Source organism: Anser cygnoides, chromosome 24 (genome assembly GCF_040182565.1).
Source record: "Anser cygnoides isolate HZ-2024a breed goose chromosome 24, Taihu_goose_T2T_genome, whole genome shotgun sequence".
Lineage (NCBI taxonomy): Eukaryota > Metazoa > Chordata > Aves > Anseriformes > Anatidae > Anser > Anser cygnoides.
The window spans coordinates 6,306,975-6,331,606 of NC_089896.1; the positions used below are offsets into that span (position 1 = coordinate 6,306,975).

Consider the following 24,632-nt stretch of genomic DNA (forward strand, 5'->3'; position numbering starts at 1 on the left):
AGCTCGGTGAACTGTGTGAGCCTTGAGTTGATGTTACTCTGCTTGCATATTAATTATGGTGCATATTAATTATGGTATTTTTCCTCCAGTAAAAACTGTTCTTTTCAGGTGGGGAAAGAAAGGCTGGTCTGTCAGAAAAGAGGGTTTCTTCCTCCTCCCTAACATCTCTGTTTTGGGGGAGAGGGTTGGCTCTAAGCTACACACGGTTTGCGGCTGGATGCTTTGTGAAGCTCAACTCAAGCCCAGAAGTTGTTTTCAAGCTGGCTTTAATCATCTTCACTTGCTGCCCCAGTACTGTACATGCAGGTACAAGCCAATGAAAATGTGAATACTTCAGTTTGTTCCTCCTTGGGAAAACTGGCTAAGAATATTTTACAAAATAGCGTGCACCCTCACAGCCATCAGTCCTGCTGCATATAAACCACAAAAATACAAGAGTTTTACATTAAGAAAGACCACGCACATATAAAACATTACATAACACAAGTATAAAATTGCCATTTGCTTTTTTTTAAATCTATAACCATTCTCAAGTATCCATCACAAGCCCATCCCCTTGTCTGGAATACGGAACTGGGGCTTAAAGAAGCCCCTGGTTCACCCCTCGGTGGCATTTATTTTAAGGTGGAGTTGTTAAACTTATGAATCTGTCATCAAAGCAAAGTTTACTACAAAATGAGTGGATTAGTGAAGGCAGCCAAATCTGTTCACTAATGCAATTACATCCTGACTTCCAAAAGTGAAAAGCTACCCAGGGTAAGTACTGTGAGTTCTGCACCTAACTCTCCTTTTCCTCTTAGGTCCCGGTACACGGAGACCCACAGCTGGCGTCTGCCGCTCAGAGGGGGAGATGTCTGCTACCTGCTTTGTCTGAGGTTGGAAGCTAAGCTCGTAGTAGCAATTAACTCGTGGCTAATGGTGTTCTGACAACTCTCCAGTCTAATCCATCTCTCTTGGTTTAGGTAATTCTTTCCAATGCAGTTTGTTGGGTACTTTAGGAGTGAAAATGTGAAGTAGCATAGGTTTGTGTACGTGTATGGTTGGATCGCTTCGGTGTGATGCACCCCGGTCAGGATACTCCTCTTAGCCTTTTGAAGCAAGCTACCTGGAGAGAGAAGGCTCTGGTTAGCAGCGGCTGGCTGAGAAGTCTCGGGTGCATCTCATTGCCTCGTACCTTTAACGATCTTGGACCCTTCTGTGTGAATTTCCTTTGTTGGTGCATGTTACTAACTGCTCCGCTGTCCTACTTCGTAGGGGGCCAACAAAGTTAAAAAGGCATAGGCTGTGTGTAAAGAGGTTTAAGGAATAGGTAAAATCCTTCAGATCTCGTAGGTTGGAAATAGAAATTCTGAGTTTTTTGATAGAATGAACACTTCAGTTCAGGTGCTTCTAAAAACTTGGTGCTTTTTGTGTGCTTAATTGGGTTTGGTATTGTTTTTTTCCTGTTGCTGCTAATAATCAGATTCAAGGACAAACTGCAGTTCAGCCTTGGAGCTGCTACTTTGTTATTAAGCTAGATGTATACGCTTGTTTTTATATTTGAGGTATAAACTTCTGAGATCAATGACAGATTCTTGAGTCCTGGACAAACTTTTAAACGGCCCAGGTGCTTGTTCATTTAATCTTTGAGGTGGGGAATAGGACAACATGATGGGGAAGATTTAGTTCTAACTGCACGAAAAGATCAAGCCCTTTAAGAAAACAAGGCCACCAACTTCAAAGTGCTAACGTTCACCAGGCATCCACCGCCGGGGCCCTGGCCACTCGGCTTTGAGGAGGGGAGTGCTGCTGCCCCCGGACCTCGACAGCAGGCACAGCTTCGTGGCTCTCGCTGCGTGTGTCAGGTCAAAGGTCCCTTTTTTCTGGCCAGCACCAGGATCCAGCAGCTCTCTACAGATGGCATTCCCCATACAACGCCTTCCTTCCAACTTTTTGTGTGCTCCTGAGGCTTCTTCTCCAGGAAAAAGCCTGCAGAGGGAGGTGGTGGGGATGTGCACACCCGGGAGCAGCAGCGCTGTCCTCAGCTCCTTGCATCTGAGATGCTCACCTCGTTGCTGGCCCTTTTTGGGGAGGTGCAGGACTGAACACCCCTGTGCCAGGCTAAGGAGTAGCCCTTAGGTGCTGTTTATCCACCTGCTTTTTAACAGGAGAGACGACGGGGTGCCTGCTGCCCTGCCACACCATCCCTCCCTCCAAAGAAGCGCCCTGGCTCCTGGTGTCCCTGCCCTCCAGCTCAGCCATCAGTAGTGCAAGTGCTCAACGAAGCAGGGGCTGGACTCGCTGGAGCCAGCATGGGAGCAGGTGGTAAAAGCACACCCAAAACAATTGCTCTTCATTGCACAATTACAACAAAAAATAACCTGAATGTGACAGAGTGCACTAAGCTCTGGTTCTTAAAGAGGGAAAAGGAAAAAAAAAAAAAAAAAAAAAAAGGAAAAGAATCAAATGAGGTATACCGATAATCAGCGCTCCAGCCAGGCACAGCGGGGTCCTGGTGTCTGTGCCCGGGGCAGATGATCGGGGTTTAACAGTGTGGCGGTTATTCAGACAGCAAGACAAACACTTAGGCCCTTTACTGTACATTTTCTGCCTTTAAAACCTAAATCTTCACGAAATACGGACGAGCTCAGCTAAGGTGACCGCCTAGGCGGGGCGTTATCACAGCTGGTCCCTCCGTCTGTTCTGCGTAACCCCTTGTTACACGGGGCGCTGCTTTACCCCCCGGTTCCCAAACGTGCTCCTTGCAGATGGTTCTTTTTCCATAGGCAGTCATTTCTGCAGCCTTTTTAGCTCCTGAACATAATGGTTGCACCTCTAACAACCAGCCGTGGGGGTGTTCCCTATGCTTGTGAACACGGTGTAGGAGGAAGACTTCCAGTTGAAACAGCTTCGCTAAAGGAACAGTGGAAGGGGCCATCATGCCTTTGGCACGTCATGGGATGCGAACCTTGCTTTTACAGAAGGTAATTTTAGAAATCTGTCTAGAGGCATGAAAACCTAAAGGAAAGCAGAGCGAGCTCTTAATATGTTTCCATCTCTTATGCAAAACACTTTCAGGCTTTGGACTCAGCCACCGAGAAGAACGGTGCCTGAGCACTGTTCCTTGACCTTTAAAATGCAGTTATTTTCCAAATCAGTAACCAAACGCACACCCTTAAGGAAATTTACAGATGTGCATCGTCCAAGCGTTTCACATCAATCTGGGAAGGAGTGTCTGAGTCAACTGGAAAAAAATAGGTGGGCTCTTTTCACCTGGAAAAACATCACCAGGGCTGTTCTTATAAATGGCCTTGTGGCAGTAAAGACCCTTACATCGTACACTGCTGCTAGGTATTTCCAAGCCGACTGAAACAAGCAAAGGTTTTTAAACACGTTAACCTCACGCACACAAATACGAGACTTAGAGCAAAGCGTGTCGCTGCTGAGAGCAGTCTCGTAAGGAGCTGAACAGGAATAATTCCCTATCAGCAGGGGCAGTCCTGGCCCCGCTCCTGCAGGAGTTTCTGGCCTCCTGTTTGCAGCCCAGTGCTATGCTTTAACTGCTTCTGCAGGAAAGGTTTTAAGGGGTGGGAAAGGTGGCCGTGGAGGGAATGCTTCCCACCATCTCTGTTGCTCTGTGGCATTTTCCCAAGCCACCTAACGGGTTTGGTTACTGCGGGCAAGTTCACTGGTTCTGTACCTCACTTGGTTTCAGGACAGCTCTACGTCCAAGCATCCTCTCCCCGTGCTTTCAACATGCTGTGGAGCTGATGAAACAGGAGCTAATTTCTGACTGTGCCCGGAAGCCTGGCCCGGTGCCCTAGGAAATGTTCAGTTGCTCAATTTTGGCAAATAAGGCCCATCCCTGGCTCGTAGAAAATCCAGGGATAGCTCAGGCTTAGGCATGAAATCCTGTGGTGGTTTCTGTGCTTTGCTGCGTGGCTGCGACTGGCTTTTTGACAGGAATTTAGGGGTTGTTTAAGTATCAGTTCAAGGCTATTTTGGCAAAATCCACCCTTGTTACTGAACTAGGGCGCCTCGATTCTGACACCAGGGTAAGCTGCCCCATCAGCTGTGCTATAGTAAGATCATCTGTGTCTCAGGTGGGTGCTGCTGCCTGCTGACTTACTGCTGCGAGTGCTGGGCGTAAAACGGCCTGCAAAGCTTACTTGGTTTGATATTAATAACTTTTTTTCTAGGGGAAAATATCTGCAAAGTAGAACGGCCTGAATTTCCTTTCCTGATGGAGGGCGGAGGAAGGAGATGAAACAATCTAACGCGTGACACCCGGTTAGTGCAGCCACCTCTTGCAAATCGGATAGCACACAAAAATGCCCTCTGCAAGGAAACATCCCCCCGGAAAAAACCTGAGTCCAGGAGCTCGTGGTTTTTCTGGTGTCCCATGTAGAAAGCAGTGGGGTAACTTGGCTGTTTTGCTCTCGTTTGAGGGGGGGAAACGTCTGATGCACGGCTCATGCAGTCAGAAATGAGAAGGAGCTGATGCTGCAATGTAAACATGGGTAAACACTTGGGTTGCTTCTCCCTCTGTCATTTCTCCATGCCAGCATAAGGTGGGTCGTGACCCAGGGGCTTCCCCAAAAAGCGAGCACCAGCTCCCTGCGGGGACCAGGTACGCAGTGCTGAGAGTGAAGTTAAGGTTTCGATGGGTTTCAGTGTCTGGTGAGTAACGGCAATCGCTTGAAGTCACTGGCACGGTGGCTGCACCTCGGTGGGCAGCAGGAGTCACCCCCAGGAGCCCCTCGCCTTGCAGCAGACAGGAATACACCACCGAGAAAGGATCGGGGAGCGGTTTGTTCTGATCCTGGCTGTACCGTTATCCTCCAACGCGTTATCAATTCCTTAGTGATAAAAAGTAAGCCCAAATATTTGGGTTTTCCATGCTCCCTGGAGCACCCAGCTGCGCCCTTCAGGCGCTCCCTCTGGGTGCTGGGTTCTCCGAGCGCCGGCTGCGGTTGGTTTTTGGGGTTGGCGCAGAACCAGGGGAGCCTTTGTTGGACCTCAGCACCTGCTGGGGGTGCGCACCCGCCTGGCTCCGTGCTCCCGCAGCTGCTCTTCTGGATCTCAACAAAAGCACTGTGCTGCCTGGGGGGGAGAAGTAGGGCTCCAAAACTCGCTGGAGAGCCACAGAGCCAGCGATGTGTCCGAACTGGCGAGCAGAAAATCCCCGCAGAGCTCCAGGCTTTGCCCGCGCTGCTGTCCCCATTCCCTGTGCTCGTGGTTATTGTCCCGCTGCTGAAAGGCAGGCTTCTACTTTTTTACGATGAAATTGAGCCGGTAAAGCAAACAGAGTTAGTTCCAAGGAGGAAGGCCTCTTTTAAACCCCTTGTTTATGCCTGCTCCAGCGAGCAGGGCACCGAGCTTGCCTCCTCAAACCGCAGGACCCCCCCAGCTTGTGCTGCAGCCCCGTGCCAGGCGAGGGCTCGATGCTTGGCCCGGGGGCGGCCCTGTGGTCTTGAAGCAGCCCCTCGCCACCCCCGGCCAGCAGCACCCTGCCTGCTCTCGGAGGTGCACGGCAGTTGTGGTTTGGTAAAGATCTGACATACACGATAGCAGCTGGAATTCCTTGACACGATGATGCTGAAAGCGGGGTGTGGGGTAAAGCAGCTGCTGGGCAGTGGGGTTTCGCTGCCCCCCCCCGGTCTGTTCTGCGAGGGGACAGCTTCGTCGCAACAGTCTTTTCCTTCAGGTTTGGTTTTGTTCCTTCGTGGCGACGGGTTCGAGCTGGTTCATCGGTCCCAGCATCGCCGGGAGAACCGCAGGTTGTTCTTGTGCTCTGTGCATTGTGAAATCCTCTGCTTTGCCGACAAATAATTGTAAAAAAATCCCAACTGTGCTGTTGGTTGGTTTGTGTTAAAGACTGAAGGCCAGAGCCATCTGGGCAGTAGAAATTCCCCATTAACCTTTTGTCCTCTTCCAGTCTCAAGACTGCTCGTGTTTTGGTGTGTTGTGGTTTGCTGCTCTTTTCCCTCTCTTTTGGAACCTGATCCTTCAGGACAGTCATTGTGTGAAGTGTATCTTACGAAGAAACCAGAGTTTCTAGTGGTGTCTCCCCTGAGTAGTTTCAGCAAATTTCATTAGGCACCTTCAAAAAAAGCTTCCGTAATTCTCGGTTTTGCTACAAGAACTGGTCCCTCGGGGGAACCAAAATGCTGCTTTAAAAACAAACAAACAAAACATACAAAGAAAAAAAAAAACAACACTCATCCTGAAAATAAACTCAAAGCATCGAGTCCTTTGTTCGTAACCTCTCAGTCCCCCTAATTCCAGATCAGCAGAAGACGCCGTTGAGATGTTCCCCTGTAGCGTACCCGGGAGCTGGGACCCCCCAGCACCCCCCTGGAGGCGTGAGGAGGAGGAGGGTGGCGGAGGAAGGCAGGGGCTGGAAGGCAGCGGCTCAGCCAGCGTCACCCCGTCCCTGCTCCCTCGGGGCTCTCGCGCTCACCTCGGGCAGCGCAGAGTTGACGTTTTGGGGCTCGCCGTGGCCGCACGAGACGACGGTGAGCAGTGAAACACAAGGACAAGACCAGCCCGTGCTTGGAGGGGGTGGCGCACGCCCTTGTCCGTGCTCTGTCCCTTTGGCAATGTCACTGTCACAGGCTGAATGCTACCAGAGTTAAAAAAAAAAAAAAAAAAAAAAAAAAAAAAAAAATGGTCACCAGAACGGCTTGCTCAGCGTCGCAGGGTTTGTGTCGGAAAACGAACAAACGGGCAGTGTCTGGCAGATGTATCCGTCAGCGCCGAGTCTCAGATATTGCAGTGAGTGTGGTGTTAGCACGTGGCAAGCTACATAATCGAAGATGCTACATTCCTTGAAGAACAAAAAAAATAGTAGTGCTGAGTTGGATTTTTTTTCTGAGTTTCTTTCCTTGAAAAGCTACCTTTTCCTCGGAGGCAAGGAAACAAAATCGAAGGAAAAGAAGTCGAGGCGTCATGCTACTTCTTGCAGTGGCGCTGGATGAGCGTGACCGGGCTGCTGTGGCCGAGAGGAGCACGGCGTCGTGCCCGTCCTCCCCGGGGGGCTGCGGCTCCCCCCCTGCGGCACAAGGGCCTTCACTGCCCCCCGTCTTGATGCCCACGGTCCCCGCTCCCTGAGCGCTGGGGCGCTCGCTCGGGGAGGAGCGTGCCGAGAGCAGGTTTGCGTCGGGAAGGAGATTTAAAAAAAAAAAAAGGAAAAAAAAAAAAAAGAGGACGGGATATTTACAGCCATCCACCGACAGTTTTGGTAGGTCAGGACGTCTCCTTCCCCGCCCGGCCTCTGGTACCGAGCTGCCGCTACGGGCAGGAGGGGCTGGTGGAGCTCTCCAGGGACGACTGGGAGAGGCGGCGCGCCAGGGGCCCGATGCTGGAGTCGGCCAGGGAGGAGGTGGGGAAGAGTTTGTACCAGCCCGTCACCGCGCTGGAGAGGTCAAGCTCCTCCAAGACGATCTGCGCCATCCCCATGAAGCACTTGTGGTCCATGCGCCCGTAGTCGCCCCACACGATCACCTGCGGGGCAGAAACAGCGTTAATGGAGCTGCTCCCGGGGTCGGGATGGGGATGCTGGGTGCGTGTACCCTGCCCTGCTCCCCCCGTCCCCGAGGAGCTGCTGGCGGCTGCACCAGGACATCACCTGCAGGACTTTGCCCTGGGGGCTCTCCTCGAAGAGCAGGGCCTGCTGGTAGGACGGGTCGCAGGTCTTCTTCACCACCTTGGTCTTCTTCTTGGCCAGGCAGACGCCGTTCTCCAGCAGGTAAACCTTCACGTAGGTGGCTGCGTTGGGAAGGGGGGAGAAGCGCTGGCTTGGAGCCCCGACATGGTGCTGGCTCCATCCCCGTCCCTCCCCAGCCACCTACCAGGGATGGATTTGGAGCCCATCTTCGGGATGAGTCCCCTCGCCTGGATCACCTCCACCTCCAGCTGCCCGCTGCGGTCGGCCATGCCCACGTGGACGTCGCCTGGCCAGGGGAAGGGACGCGCTCAGCACCCTTCCCGTGCCCATCTCCCACGGGGACGAGCTGCAGCCCGGGGCTGGGACAGTCCCCGGCCATCGGGGTCAGTGCTGGCACCCCGGTGTCCCCACCCCACCGCCTGCCCCCCCCATCCTCAGCACCCAGCTGAAAGCACCCCAAGCATCCCCCCAACAGGATTTGAGGAAGGACAAAGCCAAAGAGCTGGGTGTGAGGGGCTAAGGGGGACCGGGGACGGCCACCTCCTGCCCCCTTCCTGCCTGGGGCAGGGGTGCGGAGCTGGTGCCCACCACTGCCGTCGTCCCAGGGGTCTCACCGGGGTCCTGCCCTGCAGCAGCAGGAGGAGGAAACACGAACGGGCACCTGTGAGCTGGCCGTGGTGGTGCTCTCCCACTTACGCTGTCCTGCTCGTACATACGCGTGTCCCGCGGCCGCCGCGTCCCCGTCGCTCGCTGCCTTGTGGCCTCAGGGAGGCGGGGGACAGGGAAGGGGCGTGCTGATGTCCCAGCGGGGTTTAATGGCAAGGAGATGAACCTGGATGTTCTCAAAACACACTCGGCGTTTCAACGGCAGGTCAGGCTCGGCCCAGCACGGCACGAGGAGCCGGAGAGGGGAGAGGAACGAGCTGATGGTGCCATGGGGAACGGCAGCACCGCAGGGCTCTGGTGTGCCACGGGCAATGCTGGTGTTACTCTGGGGATCTGTCTCCTTCCCTTCCCTCCTGTCCCACTGGGAATGGGGCTGGTGGGAACAGATCACGGTGCTGCAGGAACTGGGGGGTCAGGAGGTGGCCCTGGTCTGTCTGCTCCCCCCTGTCCCCATGCAGGACACAGGGCAGGCACCTGGGGGTGCCCTGGGAGCAGTGGGGGTGCTGGCACTGGCCAGAAACAGCAGCAGGACGGGGGCGTCTGCAAGCCATGCATGGCCCCAGCACGTGTCTAGCAGCGAGGGGTGCTGCTGGGATGGATCCTGGTGCTGGTGCACGTGCGGCACCCGCAGCATCCTCCTGCCCCAGCCCCGGGTGCAGCGTGGAGCCCCCCCAATCCCCCCGGCACTCACCCATCGGGGGGGTGGCCAGCGTCTGCCGCCCCACCAGCTGCCCCGGCCCCAGCCCGTCGAGGAAGTCACTGAACTGGCTCTCGGCGCCCAGCCGCGTGGTGGGGAAGATGAACCTGTGTGGGATGGAGCAGAGTGCTGCCATGGACCTGCAGCACGTGCAGGGCACGCACCCGATGGCCCTGGGGACCCCTCGCCACCCCAGACCAGGTGCCCGCGCGCCGGCCGGGCCTTACGTGCCGTCGGAGCTGTTGCTGTTGGTGCTGCCGTCGGTGGACTCGCGGCTGCCTTGCCGGGTGACCCTGGTCCTCATCTCCACCGCGATGCCGGTCTCGGTGCTCCGCCGGATGTTGCTGCGCAGCTTTTTGGGGCCGCCCTCTGCGAGCAGAGACACGGGGTGAGCACAGGGAGCCGGCGATGGCACACGGCGGCAGGAGGAGCGTGGCCCGAGCAACCCCCCCGGCACTGCCAGCAAGCAGCGGTCCCGCAGCGTGGCCAGCCCGGGGGGATCAGGTTTGTCCTCTGCTGATTTAGGGCTGCCCCAGGGGAGCGCTGCACACCCGGGCGTGGGGTGGGGCGGAGATTTAGGCACCCACACCTCTTGTGCAGTGTTTGCCCGTCGGTGCGTTCAGCCAAGCGCTGCCGCGATGCTCCCCAGCACGCGCCCGCTGGCGCTGCCAAAAGCTGCCGGGCACTGGTCCAGCCTCGGCCCACTTCCAGCGCCCGGCCCCGGGACGAGGGGATCGCTGAGCTCCCACCCCGACCCCAGCACCGGTCTCTGCTCTGGCGTTCCTCCAGCTGCGGGACCGGTGCAGACCCCCCGGTCCCCTACCCGGTGCCACAAGGCTGGTCCCCAACACCCCCGAGTGCCTCCAGCAGAGCGGGCAGGACGCTGTGATCGTTGCTGTTGTTTTTTTATATAAATCCAACTGTCTTGGGTCTTTTAAGGTGATGGGGGAAGGCTGGGGGCGGCGGCCAGGACTGGCAAATGCTACTTAAGCACGAAGCCATGGCACGGGCGGCTCGCTCCTGGAGCCACGCTCAGAGAGGGGCCCGCAGCTGCTCTGCTGGCCAGGGAGGTGCAGCCCTGCTGGCCCCAGGTGGGCTCCTGCTGGCCCCAGGTGGGCTCCTGCTGGCCCCTGGCACGCTTGGCTGGGCTTCTGGGGCTGATTACAGCCCTCCCGTAACACCCTGGGTGTGCGGGGCTGGAGGGCTCCAAATGAACTCCTCTCCTTATAGAACATCTCCTGAATCACGACATGCCAACGTGAGCCATAACTGAAAGCAGTAACTAGAGGAAAAGCCTGCACTAAACCGAGCTTTTTGCTTCCCCTGCCTGTTGAAAATTTAAATGTTTCCCATGGTCAGAGCACCTGACAAGTCCTTTCTGCGAGTTCTCCCCTCCCTGCCAGCCCATCCCGAGCTCCAGCTCAGGTTTGCAACGCCTTCAGCACCTGGGGGAGCACGGCTGAGCCGGGAGGGACTCAGGACAGCTTTTTTTTTTGGCTATTTTAACCAGAAACGGGCAGCTGGGCTGTTGCAAATCCCGGGGTCGGGGCACTCTGGGGGGGGGCGTGCCCCCCGCTCACCGCTCTGGTTGAGCTGCAGCGTGCTCTTGCTCCACTGCGACAGCCCCACGATCGCCACCATCTTGGCGCCCAGGCTGGAGCGCCGCTTCTTGCTGGCCATGATGCTGACGGAGTCGGCGCTGCCCCGCGCGCTCTTCTCGAGGCTGTACATCTCGCCGCTGATGCTGGAGCTGCGGACGACATTCCTGGCGGCGGAGGAGCTCGCATCCCCGTTGAACATGGTCGGACGCTGGCTCGCTCGCCGGCTCTGCTGGGTGGGATCAGCTGCGGGGGGGAAGCCAGGGGTCACGTCAGCAGCGGCTCGGCGGTGGCGCTGGGCATGTCACCGTGCTCCCCCTGCGGCGGCCCCGGCTGGGATGGATGGTCCCTCCGAGGCATTCACACGAGGAAATTCGGGCACTACGGCGTGTCAGGGCCATTTGTCCCCACCCCAGACCTGCACCCCCTGATGGCCAGGGGCAGGAGGGTGCCGTGGGGCTCGGGGATGGCCCCATCCACCCGCGCTGAGGGTGCCCAGGGGAAATCGCACCCAGCCAAGTTCCCCCCGCGCACGCCTCCTTCGCCAAAAAGCAGCTGCAGCATCGCTGCGTGCTGCTCCGGCCCTGCCGCTGCTCCGCCCCGAGATGGCTGCCTGCCACGGGGCCGCATCCAGCCCCAGCCCCGCAAACCACACGGGGGGCTGCTGGCACCCACCTGGAACCCTGGCAGCGGGGGGGTGCCTGGGGAGCCCCCCCCCAGCCACACCGGGACTGGGCACCGGGGTGTCACCGGCTGCAGAGGCTGTGGGGAGGCTGCCCCCCCTGCACCAGCCCTCGCCGCCTTCCCTTCCCTTCCCTTCCCTCGCCATGAATATTTAAACTCCGGCGGGATGGGAGCATCCATCTTCCAGGGAGAGGTGAATTATTAACCGCAGGCCAAGTGAAGCCACTTTACGGTAATGCGCGAAGGCAGCGCCTGGGAAAATATTTCTCTTTCAGGAAGGCACAAACGGGGAGGCTGAGTTAGAGCTGGGCACGGGGCAATGGGGGGGCTTCTGCTGCCCCCCGGCTCTGCCGCACGGGTCCTGGCATCACCTGAACTCGTGGAGTTATCGGTTTTGGAGGGGGCAAGCGGTGGCTTAGTCCCTGGTACCGTTAATTGGCTGCCAGGGGACGCAGCCGCGCCACCGTCCCTTCGGGCTGGGGTTTCTGTGCCTGTGGCTGGTTTTCCAGGGGAGGCTCCGCAGGAGGAGCCCCAGGAGCTGGGCTCCTGCTGCCACGGGGGTCCAGAGCCTCCGGGCTGTGCCCTCGCAGCCCAGCAGCTCCTGTCCGTGCTGGTACCTGAGGTCCGCAGCTGGCCGCAGCAAGCCACAGAAAGCCTCCAGGAGCAGCAGATGCTGCCCCGCGCCGCGTGCTGCTCTCCCTCCGGGCTCCAAATTCGGCCCCAACTCGGCCTCTGCGCGCCACCTCCCTGCGCCATGCCTCAGTTTCCCCACCTGTAACACTGGCACTGCCCGGGGCTGAAACAAACGCACAAGGGCTCGGCCAGGCCTTTCCCCACAGCTCTGCGGGCGAGTGGAGCCACAGCACAACGGGGCCGTGGTGTAACGGGGCCGCGGTGTAACGGGGCCGCGTCGCTCCACGGCCAGGAGGGCACCGGGGGGCTCCTGCGGCCGTTTTCCCTGCCCGGCGCTTCGGCTGCTGCGAGCACCGAGCTCTGGTGGGAGCAGACAAGATGATGAGAGCAGCGCGCTACCAGGTCCGCTGCCAACGCAGCCCCCGGGGGGGATAACCCCCCGCCACTGGAGAGGAGCGCGCTCCTCAGCCCAAAGGAAGGATTTTCTTTACCCTGCCCTGAAATTTACCCCGGATCGCTTTTCCTGATCCGCTTACGGCTCCTGCAGGGAGCGGGGCCGGGGGGGATGCGCGGCTCTCGGTGCTGAGATGAGCTCGGCTGGAGCCCTGAGCCAGCAGCCACCACGGAGCCGGCCTCAGCACCGCCACCAGCGGCCTCAGCACCACCACCGCCTCCCCGAGCGGTCCCGGCGCGTCCCCGGCCGCGGGGGTCTCTCCCCTTCGCCCACCCTCCGGACTTCATTCCTTCTCCCCACGGGATCCCCAGAGCCGCAAGGCTCCGGCAGCGGCTCAGCCCCATGCAAGCCCCTTCCTTCCCTCCCCACATGGAGCCCCCTGGCCCCGAGCCCAGGCCGGGGGGAGGTGGCAGAGCCCACAGCCCCCTCCAGCCCCTTACCACCGGCCTCGTGGGACGCGACCGCCGCCGGCAGCGCCCTGATGCTGCGGGAGCCGTGCCCCAGACACCGAGCCCCATCCTCCCCGTGGGCTGGGCTCAACGCCGAGCCCCCGGGGACCAAGCGAGCGGCCGGGGGGAGATGTCACAGCCCCGGCACCCCCCCCCCCCAAGACCCGCGGCTCGGCAGCCGGAGCCGATGCGCAACGTGCAGGAGAAGCGCGATGGCCGGGATCGCGGCTCCCCTCCTGCGTCTCCATCACCACCGGAGCCCAGGGGGGCTGCCCGCAGCCCCGAGCCCCCCCCCCCCCCCCCCCACACACCCCCACCCCAAAGGCACAGGAGAGCAGCAGGCCCCTTACCGCCCGGTGCAGGTCGGGGAGCGGCAGCGGGCACCCTGCCGTCCCCAGGCTCGGCCCCCCCGGCCCCGCTGCCGACGGAGGGTGCCAGCCTGGTGAAATCCTTGAAGGTTTCTGGAGAGCGGGGCTGTGCCGGCGCTGCTTCAGCATCTCCATGGTTACCCGGCTGACCCAGTTCTCCTCCCGGCCCCGAGCCCAGCACCGTGGTCCAGCGCCGCGGGCATCGCCGCGCCGTGGGGGTGGTGGGGGGCGGCGGGTGCCCCCAGCCCCCCCCGTGGGGGGTCCCCGCTGGATGATGCTGGAACTGGGAAAAGGGGGGAGCGGGGATGGTCAGAGGGTGGGGGTCACGGGCATTTGGGGGGGGGGGGCCCAGGGAGATGGCAGAGCCCGTGCAGCGCTGTAGGTGTCCCGGTGAGGGCTGCGGGGGGGGGGGGGGCCCTGGCCCCAAGCACCCCACCAGGAGGTGTTTAACAATGACAGCAATAATTCAATAACGAAGCACTGACGGAAAAAGGGGGATGTTGACAAAGGCTCCGAGGGAGGGAGGAGCCAGGCGGGTGCCCCCCGCACAGGTGAGGAAGGGTCCCTCATGGGGGTGGGGAGAGGGGGAGGAGGAGGAGATAAAGGAGCACCCGATGGGACCCTGCCTTGCTGGGGAAGGGCACAGAGGGGTCTGGGGGCTGGCTTGGGGCCCCAGGGGGGTGTCCCCAGGGATGGGGGGGGGCTCCCTGTGCTCTGGGGGCTGCCTGGAGCAGGTGGGCACTGACATTGGCACCTCTGGGGAGAGAAATCCTCGCTGTGGCTCGTGCTCCGAGGTCCTGCGGACCCTGAGCCAGGCACAGGGGCGAGACGTAGCGGAGCAGCTCACCAGCGCGCGCTGCTCCTCGTACCAGGGAGTAAGGTAAGGCTTTATTCCCCCCTCAGGTACTTAATTCTAATTAAATGCTCCAGGTTTGATAGGCGGCTGCTCATATAAACGTAATTGCCCAGCAAGAGGTGTGTAATTCAGTGCACCCGAGCTGAGGACTTGTAAGGAGCTCCAGCTACTGGAGCCAGACGCCGGACTGCTCACGCGGGTTGCAGAAGCTATGTTCTGGGTGAGCCAAGCTGCAGGCGCAGCATCGGTCCTCCTGCATGACCTCCAGGGGCAACAGGAACCTCGAAATCCAAGGAGGGGTCTCCGCATGCTCCGCTGGTGGGACGAGCGGAGCTTACGGGAGAGAGTTCTTCCCCCAGATCCCAGGGTTTGATCCAAACACAGCTTTTCTCCCTTTTTTTTTTCTGCCTCTCCTTACAACCGAGCTGAAAGCACCGCAGCCTGACCCAGCAGCACGTGCCAGGCTCGAGGGGCTGCCCGGGGGAGGGGGGGGGGGGGCACCGGGACCCTCTGGGGAGCCCCCGCACCCAGGAAAGGGCCCAGCTGCCGCACGACCGAGGTTTTATGAGGCTGAGGATGAGGAGGGTGTGCTCCTGCCTGGGCCCTGAAGGCCCCGCAGCAGCCGGGGGCAGGGGGCTGCGGTGCTGGGGGCTGCCCTCGCCGCCCGGTTCCCCTGAGCTCCCCCTGCCCGGCCCTGCCCCGTGGATGGCGGTGACGGGGACGATGCCGCGGTGGTCCCCAGGGGCCGAGAGAGGTCCTCGTGGAGAGGGGCAGCTCCTCCTCTCGTGGGGTGAGCAGGCTGGGGTCGGGCTCTGCGCGGCCTCGCAGCTCCGGGGGCTCTGCTCCGTGCTGCTCCCCCGGCTCAGGGACAGCCCGGGGGCACTGCCGGGACCCGTGGCGGTACCGAACCGGAGCTGCAGCCCCGCACATGGTGCCCAGCACAGCCCAGGCAGTGACAACACGAAACGCCGACCCCCGGTCCCACGCGGGAGCACGCCTTCCTCCCTCCTGGCCGTGCCCGCACAGCGCCTTGGCCACGGTTATTTTTTTTCCCGACCCGATTCGTGAAGCAGGCACCCAGCCCCTGGCTCCCCGCGTGCCGCAGCTCCGGCAGGACGGGGTGCTGAGCACCTCCACGAGGGACGGATGGGGGCACAGCACCCTCACGCGCCCACCCCGTGGGCGTGGGGATGGGTGTGCGAGCGGGGGGCACCCCCCTGTGCCCCTGGGCTGAGCCCCCCTGGAGATGCCAGGACCCCCCGGGGCCAGCGCCCCGACCGCGCCGTCCCTGTCCCCGTGTCCCGGCGTGACGTCGGCGCGGTTAAATCAGATCTGTGCCGAATCCCACCGTTTCCCAGGCAACGCCAGGGAATCAGAGGAGCCCAAGGCACCGGGGGGCTGCAGCCGGGGGGGGCGGCCGGGTGAAGCCACCCCACGGACCGGGGCTGGCGGCGAGCATCGGGGTCACCCCGACGCCGCGGTCCCCTCGGTGCTGACCCCAATCCCTCGCCCTGGGGAGCTGCTGCTTACGGGGTCCCCATCCCTGCCACCAGCCTGTCCGGGCGAGGCGAGAGCACGTTTCTCCCGCGGGTGGTGTCTCCCATGGGTGCTGAGGGGGCTGGGGGCAGCGGTGCCGACGCGCCCCACGCGCGGGGCAGGGGGCCCTTCCCGGCACGCAGCCGCCGCTGCCTTCCCGGCCGCCCGGCGCGGAGCTCCGCAATGCAGCTCACGCCGCTCGTCTGCTGCGTGAATCCCATCAATATTTCATGGAGCTGCTTCCTCCAGGGGAAGGGCTGCTGTCAGCTCTGCCTCGCTGCCGCTCCTGCTCGCGCAGAGAACATCCCATTTCCTTCCACTGGCGGCCAGCACCCAGCAGCACCCCCCCCCCAGCCCCCCCTTTCCCCTTCCGCTCCTGCATTAGCAAATATTGCTTCGCCTTCCAGGGCTGTGCCCTACCTACGTGGGCTGAGAGCTGCGAAGACCCCTCGGGTTTGAATCCAAATTCCGATTATTTTTGTTCCCAGATGCCCAAGCCCGCTCGCAGCGGAGGTGCCCGATGCCACGGCCTCACGCTGGGCTCCCCAGGATCAGCCCACCCCCCAGCTCCAGGACATGTGCCCCAACCCACCGGGGGGGCTCCGGGAGATCGGCTGCTCCCTGTGGCCCCCCCCAGCTTGGTGTCCAGCAGCGGGCAGCGACCGTGGCCCCCGCGGCAGCCCAGGGTCCCTCCCGGCCGCACCCAGCCCCGCGGATCCCGGCCCGCTTCAGAGCCCAGCAGGAGCCGCGGGTGAGGTTTGCAGGAGAAGTCGCTTTTTGGAGCGCGAAGACCGCGCTGCTCCAGCAGAAAAAGGGCTCGGCAGCAAACCCGCCCGCCCCGGGGAGGCTCACGGGAGCCGCAGCGACACCGAGAGCCCGCGGGAGCCTTCCCCCACCACCCTGAGGCTAAAGCCGGGGCATGGGGCACGGGGGGCCGTGAGCCCCCCAGCTCCATGAGGGAAGACGAGGGGCATGGGGAGGCTCCTGGGCACCTGCTGCGATCCCCCCGCAGTCGGACACAGCACCCCCGGAGCAGGTGGGAAGGACGGGACCCCCGCAGCCCTGCGGGGACCCCCCGGGTGGGGAAGGCAGCGAGCAGGGCGTGCCAGCGGGGCTCTCAGTCCCGCGCCACATCGCTCCCAAGTAATTGCCAGCCGAGCCCCCTCCCCTGCTCGCTGAGGCGCCGTGACAAAACATCTGAGGCGCGCTGAGATGGATGCAAGGAGACGGCGCTGCGCTGCCTGGGTTTTTAATGAGCAGGAGGATGAGAACCAGGCGTTTTCGTAACCTGGAGTTGCGTCGCGCATCAACGCCGTGCCTCCCGTACGGCCGTGGTGCAGCGGGAGCCCGCGGGGGGGCCCCGGCTTGGCTCAAGGGGGCAGCAAGGGATGGAGCTTAGGGGGGCTGGGGGGGCTCACCCCCCCAATTCGGGGTGCGTGAGGATGACCGAGACACCGTGATCTCAGCCCCTGTGTCACAAGGGCTCCTGCAGCCTCTGGGGGAGGGCCTGGAGCAGGGACGGAGAGCCCTGAGTTGGGGGTGAGACCTCAGGGGGGAGCAGGGAGCGGTGCTGGGGGGGGGGGGGGGGCACGGGTTTGCCCCCACGGAGGGGTGGCGGGGAAGGCCTGGGGCTGTTTGAGGCGGGCGAGCTTGGCACAGGGTGCTGGTGAGGAGGGGAACGGGGACGCGTCTGAGCCAGGGCTGGGGGAGAAGCTTCGGGTGGGAGCCCGGGAGCGACCCCACGGGGGCTGTGCTGACCCAAAGCCCATCCCCGTGCCCCCCACCGGGGGGGGGGGGGGCCGCGGTCCCCTGCCTTTGCAGCGCACCAACGAGGCGCCTCAGGACGCTCCGCCGAGCGATGCCGGTCAGCTCGGGGCTCCTGGAGCTGCTCGCCCCACGGGATTCTCCGCCGGCCTTCGCTGAGCCCCGCGTGCTGCAGCACCGTGGGCACATGGGGGTGGGCATCGGCACCGTGCGGCCCCCCCGGGGAGCAGCGAAGCCACCCTGAAACACTGCGTCCCGGAGGTGCACCAGGCAAGGAACTGGACGGGGGTGGCACCGGGCCTGTCCTGCCTGGTGCCGCGGAGGCTACGCGTGCCGTGCCAGCTTCTTCCCGGCTCGGTAACCCCGCGGGACCCCCGCCCGTCCCGCAGCACCGGGGCACCCCTCGGCAATCCTCGCCGGGACCACCCGCAGCACCCACGGGGGCTCTCCAGAAGCGCCGAGTGGGACGGACGGACGGAGCGATGGACGGATGGACGGAGCGCGACCGGGAGGCGAGAGGTGAGCGCCGGCGTCCCGCGGGGCTCAGCGCCGGGACGGGGCCACGAGGCGATTCCCTGAGACCCCCACCCCCCCCGGGACGGATGGACCCCCCACCTCGGCTGGTCCCTACCCCCAGTGTCCCCCGCGGCGGGGCCAGGCGTGCACGGGACGGGGTTGACGTCAACGGGCTTTCAGCGGGGATGATGGATGGCACGGGAAAGCGCTCCCGTTCCCGAGCCGCTGGCTGGGAATCGCCACCCCAGCCCAGAGAACGGGGGGTGGGGGGGTCCCGGTGTGTGGCCCCCGGTGTTCGGCTCCGGGAGCCCCCCCCGGGGGTGCTGGCAGCCCCCCCCCGCAGCCCCCCCTGTTTGGGCACGGCGATGCTCTTGGGGTGCCCCCGTCGCCATTCGGGGCGGGGGGCTCCAAACCGGGGGGGTACCGGGGGCACCCCCAAGGCTACGGGGCGCGCACCGGGGCTGCCCCCCACGGCTGGGGACCCCCTTCCCCCTGTGCTGCCCCCCCCAACCTCGCCGTGCCCCCCCCCCCCCCCTCCCCCGGGGCTACCGGAGCTGCCGTCCCGTTCCTCCCGGGCACGACGGCATCCCCCGGCCCGCCGCCCTTGGCGGATGCGGGGCTGCAGGTGCGGCCCCGCTGCCCCGAGGGGACCGGGGCGCCCCCGGGGCGCCCCCCCCCCCGCCACCCCCCCCCCGCCGCCGCGGGCACTCACCGCCACCGCCGCTGCCGCCGCCGCCGCCCGTGCCCGCTCCTCCCCTCGGCCCCGGCGGGCTGCTGGGAGCGGCGGGCGGGGGAGCCCCGGGCTCGGCCCCGACGGTGCGGGGCCGGGGGAGCCCCCTGGAGCCGCCCCCCCACACACCCCCGGAGCTGCCCCCGCAGCCCGGAGCCGTCGGTGGGAGCCGGGAGCTGCCCCCGCTGCACCGCCCCCCCCCCGCCCCACCGGCTGCGCCTTGCCCTGCATCAGCCAGATCCTAAAGACCACCAGCGGGACCTTACAGCCGTCAGCCGGACCCCAGGAGCCCCCAACAGGACCCTAGAGCCATCAGCCAGACCCCAGGAGCCCCGGGTGGGACCCTACAGCTGTCAACCAGATCCCAAGAGCCCCCAACAAGACTCTACAGCCGTCAGCCGGACCCCAGGAGCCCCCAACAGGACCCTAGAGCCATCAGACAGACCCCAAGGGACACCAGCGGGACCCTACAACCGTCAGCCGGACCCCAAGAGCCCCCAGCAGGACCCTACAGCTGTCAGTGGGACCCTACAGCCATCAGCCAGACCCTGGGAGCCCCCAACAGGACCCTACAGCCATCAGCCAGACCCTAAAAGCCCCCAGCGGGATCCTACAGCCAACAACCAGAGGCCCCTGGAGCTGCCAGCAGGACCCTGCGCCCATCGGCCGGACCCCAGAAGCCCCCACCCCCGGAGCCTGAGTCCATCGGTTGGCCCCCGAGAGCTGCCGAGCTGCCCCTTCTCCCACCACCCGGATCCCAAGAACCACCCCAAGAGCCACCGGCTGCACCTTGCTGCACATCTGCAGACCCCAAAGCCCCCAGCTGGACCCCAGGGCCGCCGGCCAGGCCCTGCTCCCACCAGACGGACCCCCCATGAGCTGCCCACCGGGTCCCGCTCCCCCCGGGGAAGCCTCCAGCCGGACCCAGAGCTGCCAACCCACGGGCGACCGCGGTGGCTGCTCCTCCTCCGGGGGCACAGGGAACACGTAAACCCCCAGAGCTGATCCCAACCCCATGAGCTGCCCGCCCGGGAGGTCCCCGCTCGCCGTCGGTGCCCCCAGCCCACAGGCAGGGCCTGCGTTGGCCGTGCCATGGGGCCATGGGGCCATGAGGGGGCCGTGGGGCTTTGGCTCGGGCCCAAACGCGGCTCTCCCGGGGGAATGGGGGCACCGCTGTGTGCCCCGGCCCCTTCCGAAGGCGACAGAAGGTCTGAGGGGAGAGGCGGCCCCGGTGCCCGCGCTGCCCTTGGACTCACCTTGGCTCTCCGAAGGCGCGCACTAATTTCCCTCGGAGCAGCGACTCGCTGTCCTCATGGCAAATTCCTCCCGCGCGTTCCCTGCGTTGCCTCCGCAGGCTGCGCACCGCGGCTGGCATGGCAGCCACGTGCCACGAGGGAACCCTCCTTCGCCCGCTTTAACTCTGTCCCTCCCTAAAATAACGCCGCGCTCGGCCTTCCCCGGGCTCCCCACCGCGCCGTGAGGGGGGCACGGGGCTGCGGCCGGCACCGAACCCCCAGCCCTCGTGGGCAAAGCCCCTACAAGTGTCCCTGTGCCGGGTCTGGGGGGGGGCGATTTGGGACTCAGTGGGTGGAAAGGTGCAACGGGCTTCTGTGGGCGTGGGGAGGACGGGGGAGAAAAGCCCCTCGGGGTGCCGGAGGGGAAGGGGACGCGGGGACGCGGCAGGTCCCGGTGCTGCGCGGGGAGAGCTGGGCGAGGAGCAGGAATAGCTGAAAGAACTAAATATGGCAACGCGGATAAAACAGAGCTGAAGTAGGGAGACGGTTTCCTAACAGAATTCAAAGCGTATAAACAAACTCGGGGAGGGAGAGAGGTTGTCTGGAGGGGGGCCTTTATGAGTAATATTTAGAAAAACCAGCTGAAAATACCTCCGTAGGAAAGGCCAGTCCATCAAACGAGGCTGCGGCGTGGCGGGGACGGCGTCGCTTCTGGGAACGAATCCGTTCCGGGGAAGAGATAGCGACAGCACGTGCCTCGCTGGTGGAAGGCTGCTCCCATCTCCCTCCAGCAGCTAGTTGGTTTTTTTGTGTTTTTTTTTTTTTTTATTTTTTTTGGCCTGCCGTGTTTCGATGATAAACCACGACTTATAAAATCGGCAGGTCGCTCCGGGACCCTCACCCAGCTGCCGCCGATGCCTCGTGGTTCCCCAAGGAGCTCCGCTCGTCGGATCCTCGCCGCTTCCTCCTCTAGGTTTTGGGTTTGCGCTGGGGGAAAAGGGTTGTGTTTTTTTTTAACGCCATTGCTCCTGTAGGGGTGACAGAAGAGGACTCACAGGGCTCGGCTTTGCGGTGCTCAGCCGAGCCGAGCTGGATCCCAGCTCCTCGCAGGGCGCCGCGCGCTCGGCCCGGTGCTGGCAGGGCCCGGTCGGGGCTGGGCGGCTCGGCTCCTTCGCAGCTCTTAAGGCTGACAGATTTCGTAACTCCAGGTTGGGTTTTATTTTTTTTTTAATGAATTCTGCAAAAAATCTGCAAAACGTGGCTGGGCAGGTTCCCGCTCTGCAGCCCTGGCACCGGTTCGGGTGCAAACCCCCTGCAGCGCGTCCCGTTAGCTGCTGTGCTCTGGGCTGCACGCCGCCCTTGGGCAAGGAAAGAAGGTGCTGAGCAGCTCGGCAGGGTGCTGGGGGCACCAAGGGAACGCGGGCTTTGAGCTTCCCCAGCTGCCGTGACCCACGGCCCTTTCGGCAGGGGGTGGCACCGGGTCCCTCCCCTCTCCTGGTCTCCCAAGGGATCCTCTGGCAGCAGCCGGGCCGCGCTCTGTCCTGCTGCTAAGCCTCTCGTGGTTTTCCTTCCGACGCCCCAGGTTTCTGAAGATCCTCCAAAAACACGTGTCCGAGCACAGGGTTACTGAGATGTAATTAAACACAATCTGATTAGATATCGAACACTATCTCCTTGATAAGATCTGGCCCTAAAAAGCTTCTTTTTCCCCCCCCCAATTTACAAGGCGGGGTGTGCCCACGTCCAGGCAGATGCCAACACGTCATTTACATCCAGATTTTAATTTTCTACTCGTTTCTTTGCTGGGGGATGGCTGCCCCAAAGCCGCAGCTGCTTTGGGGTTAGTCGAGGCCTGCTGCAGTGGGCTGGGACAGCAGAGGGCTGCCTCGGGAAGGGCCAGGCTGCAGCCCCTGCTCTCAGCTTTCTGCTTTTTCCCATTTCTGAGGTGTCAAACCCTTCTCAAACCTGCCCAGAGTGCGCTACAGCTCCTCTGGGTCTGGTCGCTGGCACAGGAATCGGCTGAGCAGGTAGCAGATGGCGCTAAGTGTGAAATCAGCAAACCACAAAAAAAAAAAATTATGCAAGCACCAATAAAATGGAGAGTGGAAAAAAGCTTTTTTTTTTTTCTTTTTTTTTTTTTTGGCTGTTCTGCGTTTCGGGCGGGCTGACACAGAGAGCTCTGTGTCCGCAGCTGGCTGCGCTCCTCGGGGAAGCCGGGCTGCGCCACACAATGCAGCCATTGCTGCCGGGAGAGCAGGTGGGGAGGAAACGGGGCAGCACGGAGCCACGGAGAGTCAGGGGGAGAAGGGCTGGGCGGGGAGGAACCCCGCGAGCGGGGCCTGCGCCCCGGCAGGAGGAACAGCCGGCTTGTTTGGCAGCTGCGCCCGGCAGCAAAGCCAGCGGCAGTTCTGGCTAATTGATTTATAAATGAGTCATTTCGACAAGGGGCCGCGCGTAGCTCCGCGGAGCACCGCTCCCAGCCGCTGCAGCCGAAGGAGCCTTAGCCGGGAACTCGTGAGAATGGGGAGGGGAAGGAAAACAACCCGGCGGCAGGCGTGGTATTTCTCTTGGCTGCTGCGCCTCGTGGGCGCCCTGAGAATCATGAAGCCGCAGGACTTTCACTGGAACTGCAGGGATTTGCTGCAAGACATCTCCCTCCTCGGCGTCAGGACGCAGTCCTCAGGGCGGCCCAGCTTTGAAGCCAGAGAGCGTGGCCGCGGAGATCCGTCCCAATTGCAGCGTTTGGGCAGAGGTCGCGCAACGGGCCCTGCATCCTGCCCGCGTGTGCGGCAGGCGGGAGGGCCCCCGCTCCTCCGGTGCAGGGCACAAGGCACGCGGCGAGCTGCTTTACCGGAGGCCTCGTGTCCCCAGCTGTTTTTTACCACCACCGAGGGGCCGGGGCAGCGCGGCAGCCGCACAGGACTGGGCTTCCCCATGGCGAACGCCACCCCGGGCACACGACCGCGGGGTTATCGTTATCGCGATAAATAAATCGGCCGCGATTCGGGCAGCAAGGCGGCTAGCCCGTTATCTGGCAGTGTCGTTTCTTCACGGGAAAGCCGCTGCCGCCCGCCAGTCACCTCAGCGGCGGCCCCTGGGCGCTCCCTGACAGGGCCGCGGGGCCCCGTGAGGGGCCGGGGTGACTCGGGCAGCGCGCTGCCGTGACAGGGGGACCGAGGGCAGCCCCGTGATAACGGGGGGGGCTACGGAGGAGCCCCCACAGGGCCCGGCAAGGCCTCGCCGGACCGCACCGGGCCTCACGGGCCGGGGCCTGACGGGACCGGCTGCGGCCTAGGCCCGGTGCAGGCCCCGCCGCGCTCCCCGCCGCCGCCGCCTCCGCCGCCTCGCTGCGAACTCTCGCGAGACCTCGGCGCGGGTCACGCGCCTGCGCGCTGCGTCGGCGCAAGGGGAAGGGGCGGGGCGCCCTCCCGAGCCGCCTCACGGCGCCGCCGCCATCTTGTTCCGCGGCCGCTGGGCGCTCGCCGGGCTCCCGCCGCCCCCCCCCCCCCCTTCCTCCTCCGTGTCCCTCCCGCCGCCCGCCAGCCGGGCCCGGGGGCAGCGCGGGCCCCCTGGGCGCGGAGGAGGCGCGGAGGTTTCGCGGCGCCCTTGGGGCCGGTGAGTGGCGGGGCGAGGGGCGGGGGGGAGGTGGCGGCGGCGGCGGCTGGCGGAGGGGGCGCGGGGCGGGGGCGGCCCTCAGGGGCTCCCCCCCCCGCCCCCACCCCGGGCGGCTCCGCTCCGATTGGCCGCGCCGCGCCGCTCCGCGCCCGCTGATTGGCTCGCGGGGGTGGAGGCGGGCGAGGGGAGCTCGGCGCTCATTGGCTGCCGCGGGGGAGCGAGGCGCTGGTTGGCTGCCGCGCGCGCGCCGGGCGGGAGGGGAGGGGGCAGGAAGCCGGGGCCGTGCGCGGGGCTGGGGGCGGCGGGGGGGGGGGGGGGGGGACCGGGAGAGGCGGGGGAGGGGCACCGGGGGTGGGGTGGTGCGCGGTGTTTTTGGCCCTTTCCGTGTCTTTTTGGGGCAGTTTCTGCCCCGGAAGCCTCCCTGGGGGGGTCTCCCAGAGGGAGAGGCTAAAGCCCGGTAACGGCCCGAGGCCTCCCGGTGCGCGGCGTTAGGCCCGGGGGGGTGAGGGGCCTGCAGGCCGCGGCGCTGCCCTGAGGCGGGGCAAGGCCCGAGGGCGGCCCGGGGACAAGAACAGGGCGGGGGCGGGCGGGAGCTGCTCGGGCCCCGGCCCCGTTTCCTCCCCGTTCCCTCCCGGGCCCTGCCGGTGCAGCGCCGCGGGCAGCACGAGGCCGCGGTTGGCAGCTGCCGGGCCGGGGCCCGGGGCCGTGACGGGCTTCGCGGTTGGGATGGAGTCGCAGCCGCCGAGCCCAGCGGGCTGCGGGCACGGGGTTAATCCCCCGGCCCCGCGTCCGGAAATCGGACCTCGGGCCGCCAGCCGTGACTCGCCGCCGTCCCCTCGGCCCCGCTGGGTCCTTTGGCAGGCTGGGCTCTGCCCTGTGTAGACGAGGGGAGGTTTTGGGCCCAGGCTGCTCGGACTGGGGCCGCGCTTGCCGCGTCCTGATGCCGGCCTCCGGGCGTTGGTCAGGGGCAGACGCACCCCGGGGTAACCCCGCTGCCGTCGGGCATCCTCCTGCTGCTCGTGCCTCCGTCAGCAGGGCTCGCCTGGGGCGCTGGCGGGTGCCCGTGACCTTGGGCTGCCGAGCACAGCAGGTGGAGGATGCGGGGGTAGCTGGGAGGAACGCGGAGCTCTGGGCGAAGCAGAGCGCGGCGCCTCGCGGGGCTCCGTACCCCAAGTGGGGACGG

General features: G+C 63.6%; 2 protein-coding genes across 9 annotated transcripts in view; one reads left to right on the forward strand and one right to left on the reverse strand.

The window, feature by feature from the left end:
• Window positions 1–249: 249 nt before the first annotated feature.
• RIMS3 (regulating synaptic membrane exocytosis 3) lies at window positions 250–20,691 on the reverse strand. Of its 3 annotated transcripts, none has more exons than XM_048054267.2 (7): window positions 20,486–20,691; window positions 10,592–10,855; window positions 9,239–9,380; window positions 9,006–9,118; window positions 7,833–7,934; window positions 7,610–7,749; window positions 250–7,485 (listed from the first exon to the last, which is right to left on the reverse strand). In XM_048054267.2, exons 2-7 carry the CDS (start codon window positions 10,809–10,811, stop codon window positions 7,273–7,275), a joined length of 930 nt encoding a protein of 309 aa, XP_047910224.2. In that variant the 5' UTR covers window positions 10,812–10,855; window positions 20,486–20,691; the 3' UTR covers window positions 250–7,272. The 3 variants fall into 3 exon arrangements, with proteins under 3 accessions (XP_047910224.2, XP_066838846.1, XP_066838845.1); XM_066982745.1 differs by lacking the exon at window positions 20,486–20,691 and adding an exon at window positions 18,582–18,646; XM_066982744.1 differs by lacking the exon at window positions 20,486–20,691 and adding an exon at window positions 13,180–13,507.
• A 2,585-nt stretch (window positions 20,692–23,276) lies between these two features.
• The window catches only part of NFYC (nuclear transcription factor Y subunit gamma), a 33,844-nt gene continuing 32,488 nt past the window's right edge, over window positions 23,277–24,632 (forward strand). For 2 of the 6 annotated variants that reach the window (XM_066982739.1, XM_066982741.1), the window contains exon 1: window positions 23,280–23,449. The gene's annotated coding sequence lies outside the window, so the exon portion shown is untranslated. Of the gene's footprint in view, window positions 23,450–24,632 lie in introns of all 6 variants that reach the window. The other 4 variants (XM_066982742.1, XM_066982743.1, XM_066982740.1 and 1 more) reach the window with 4 other exon arrangements.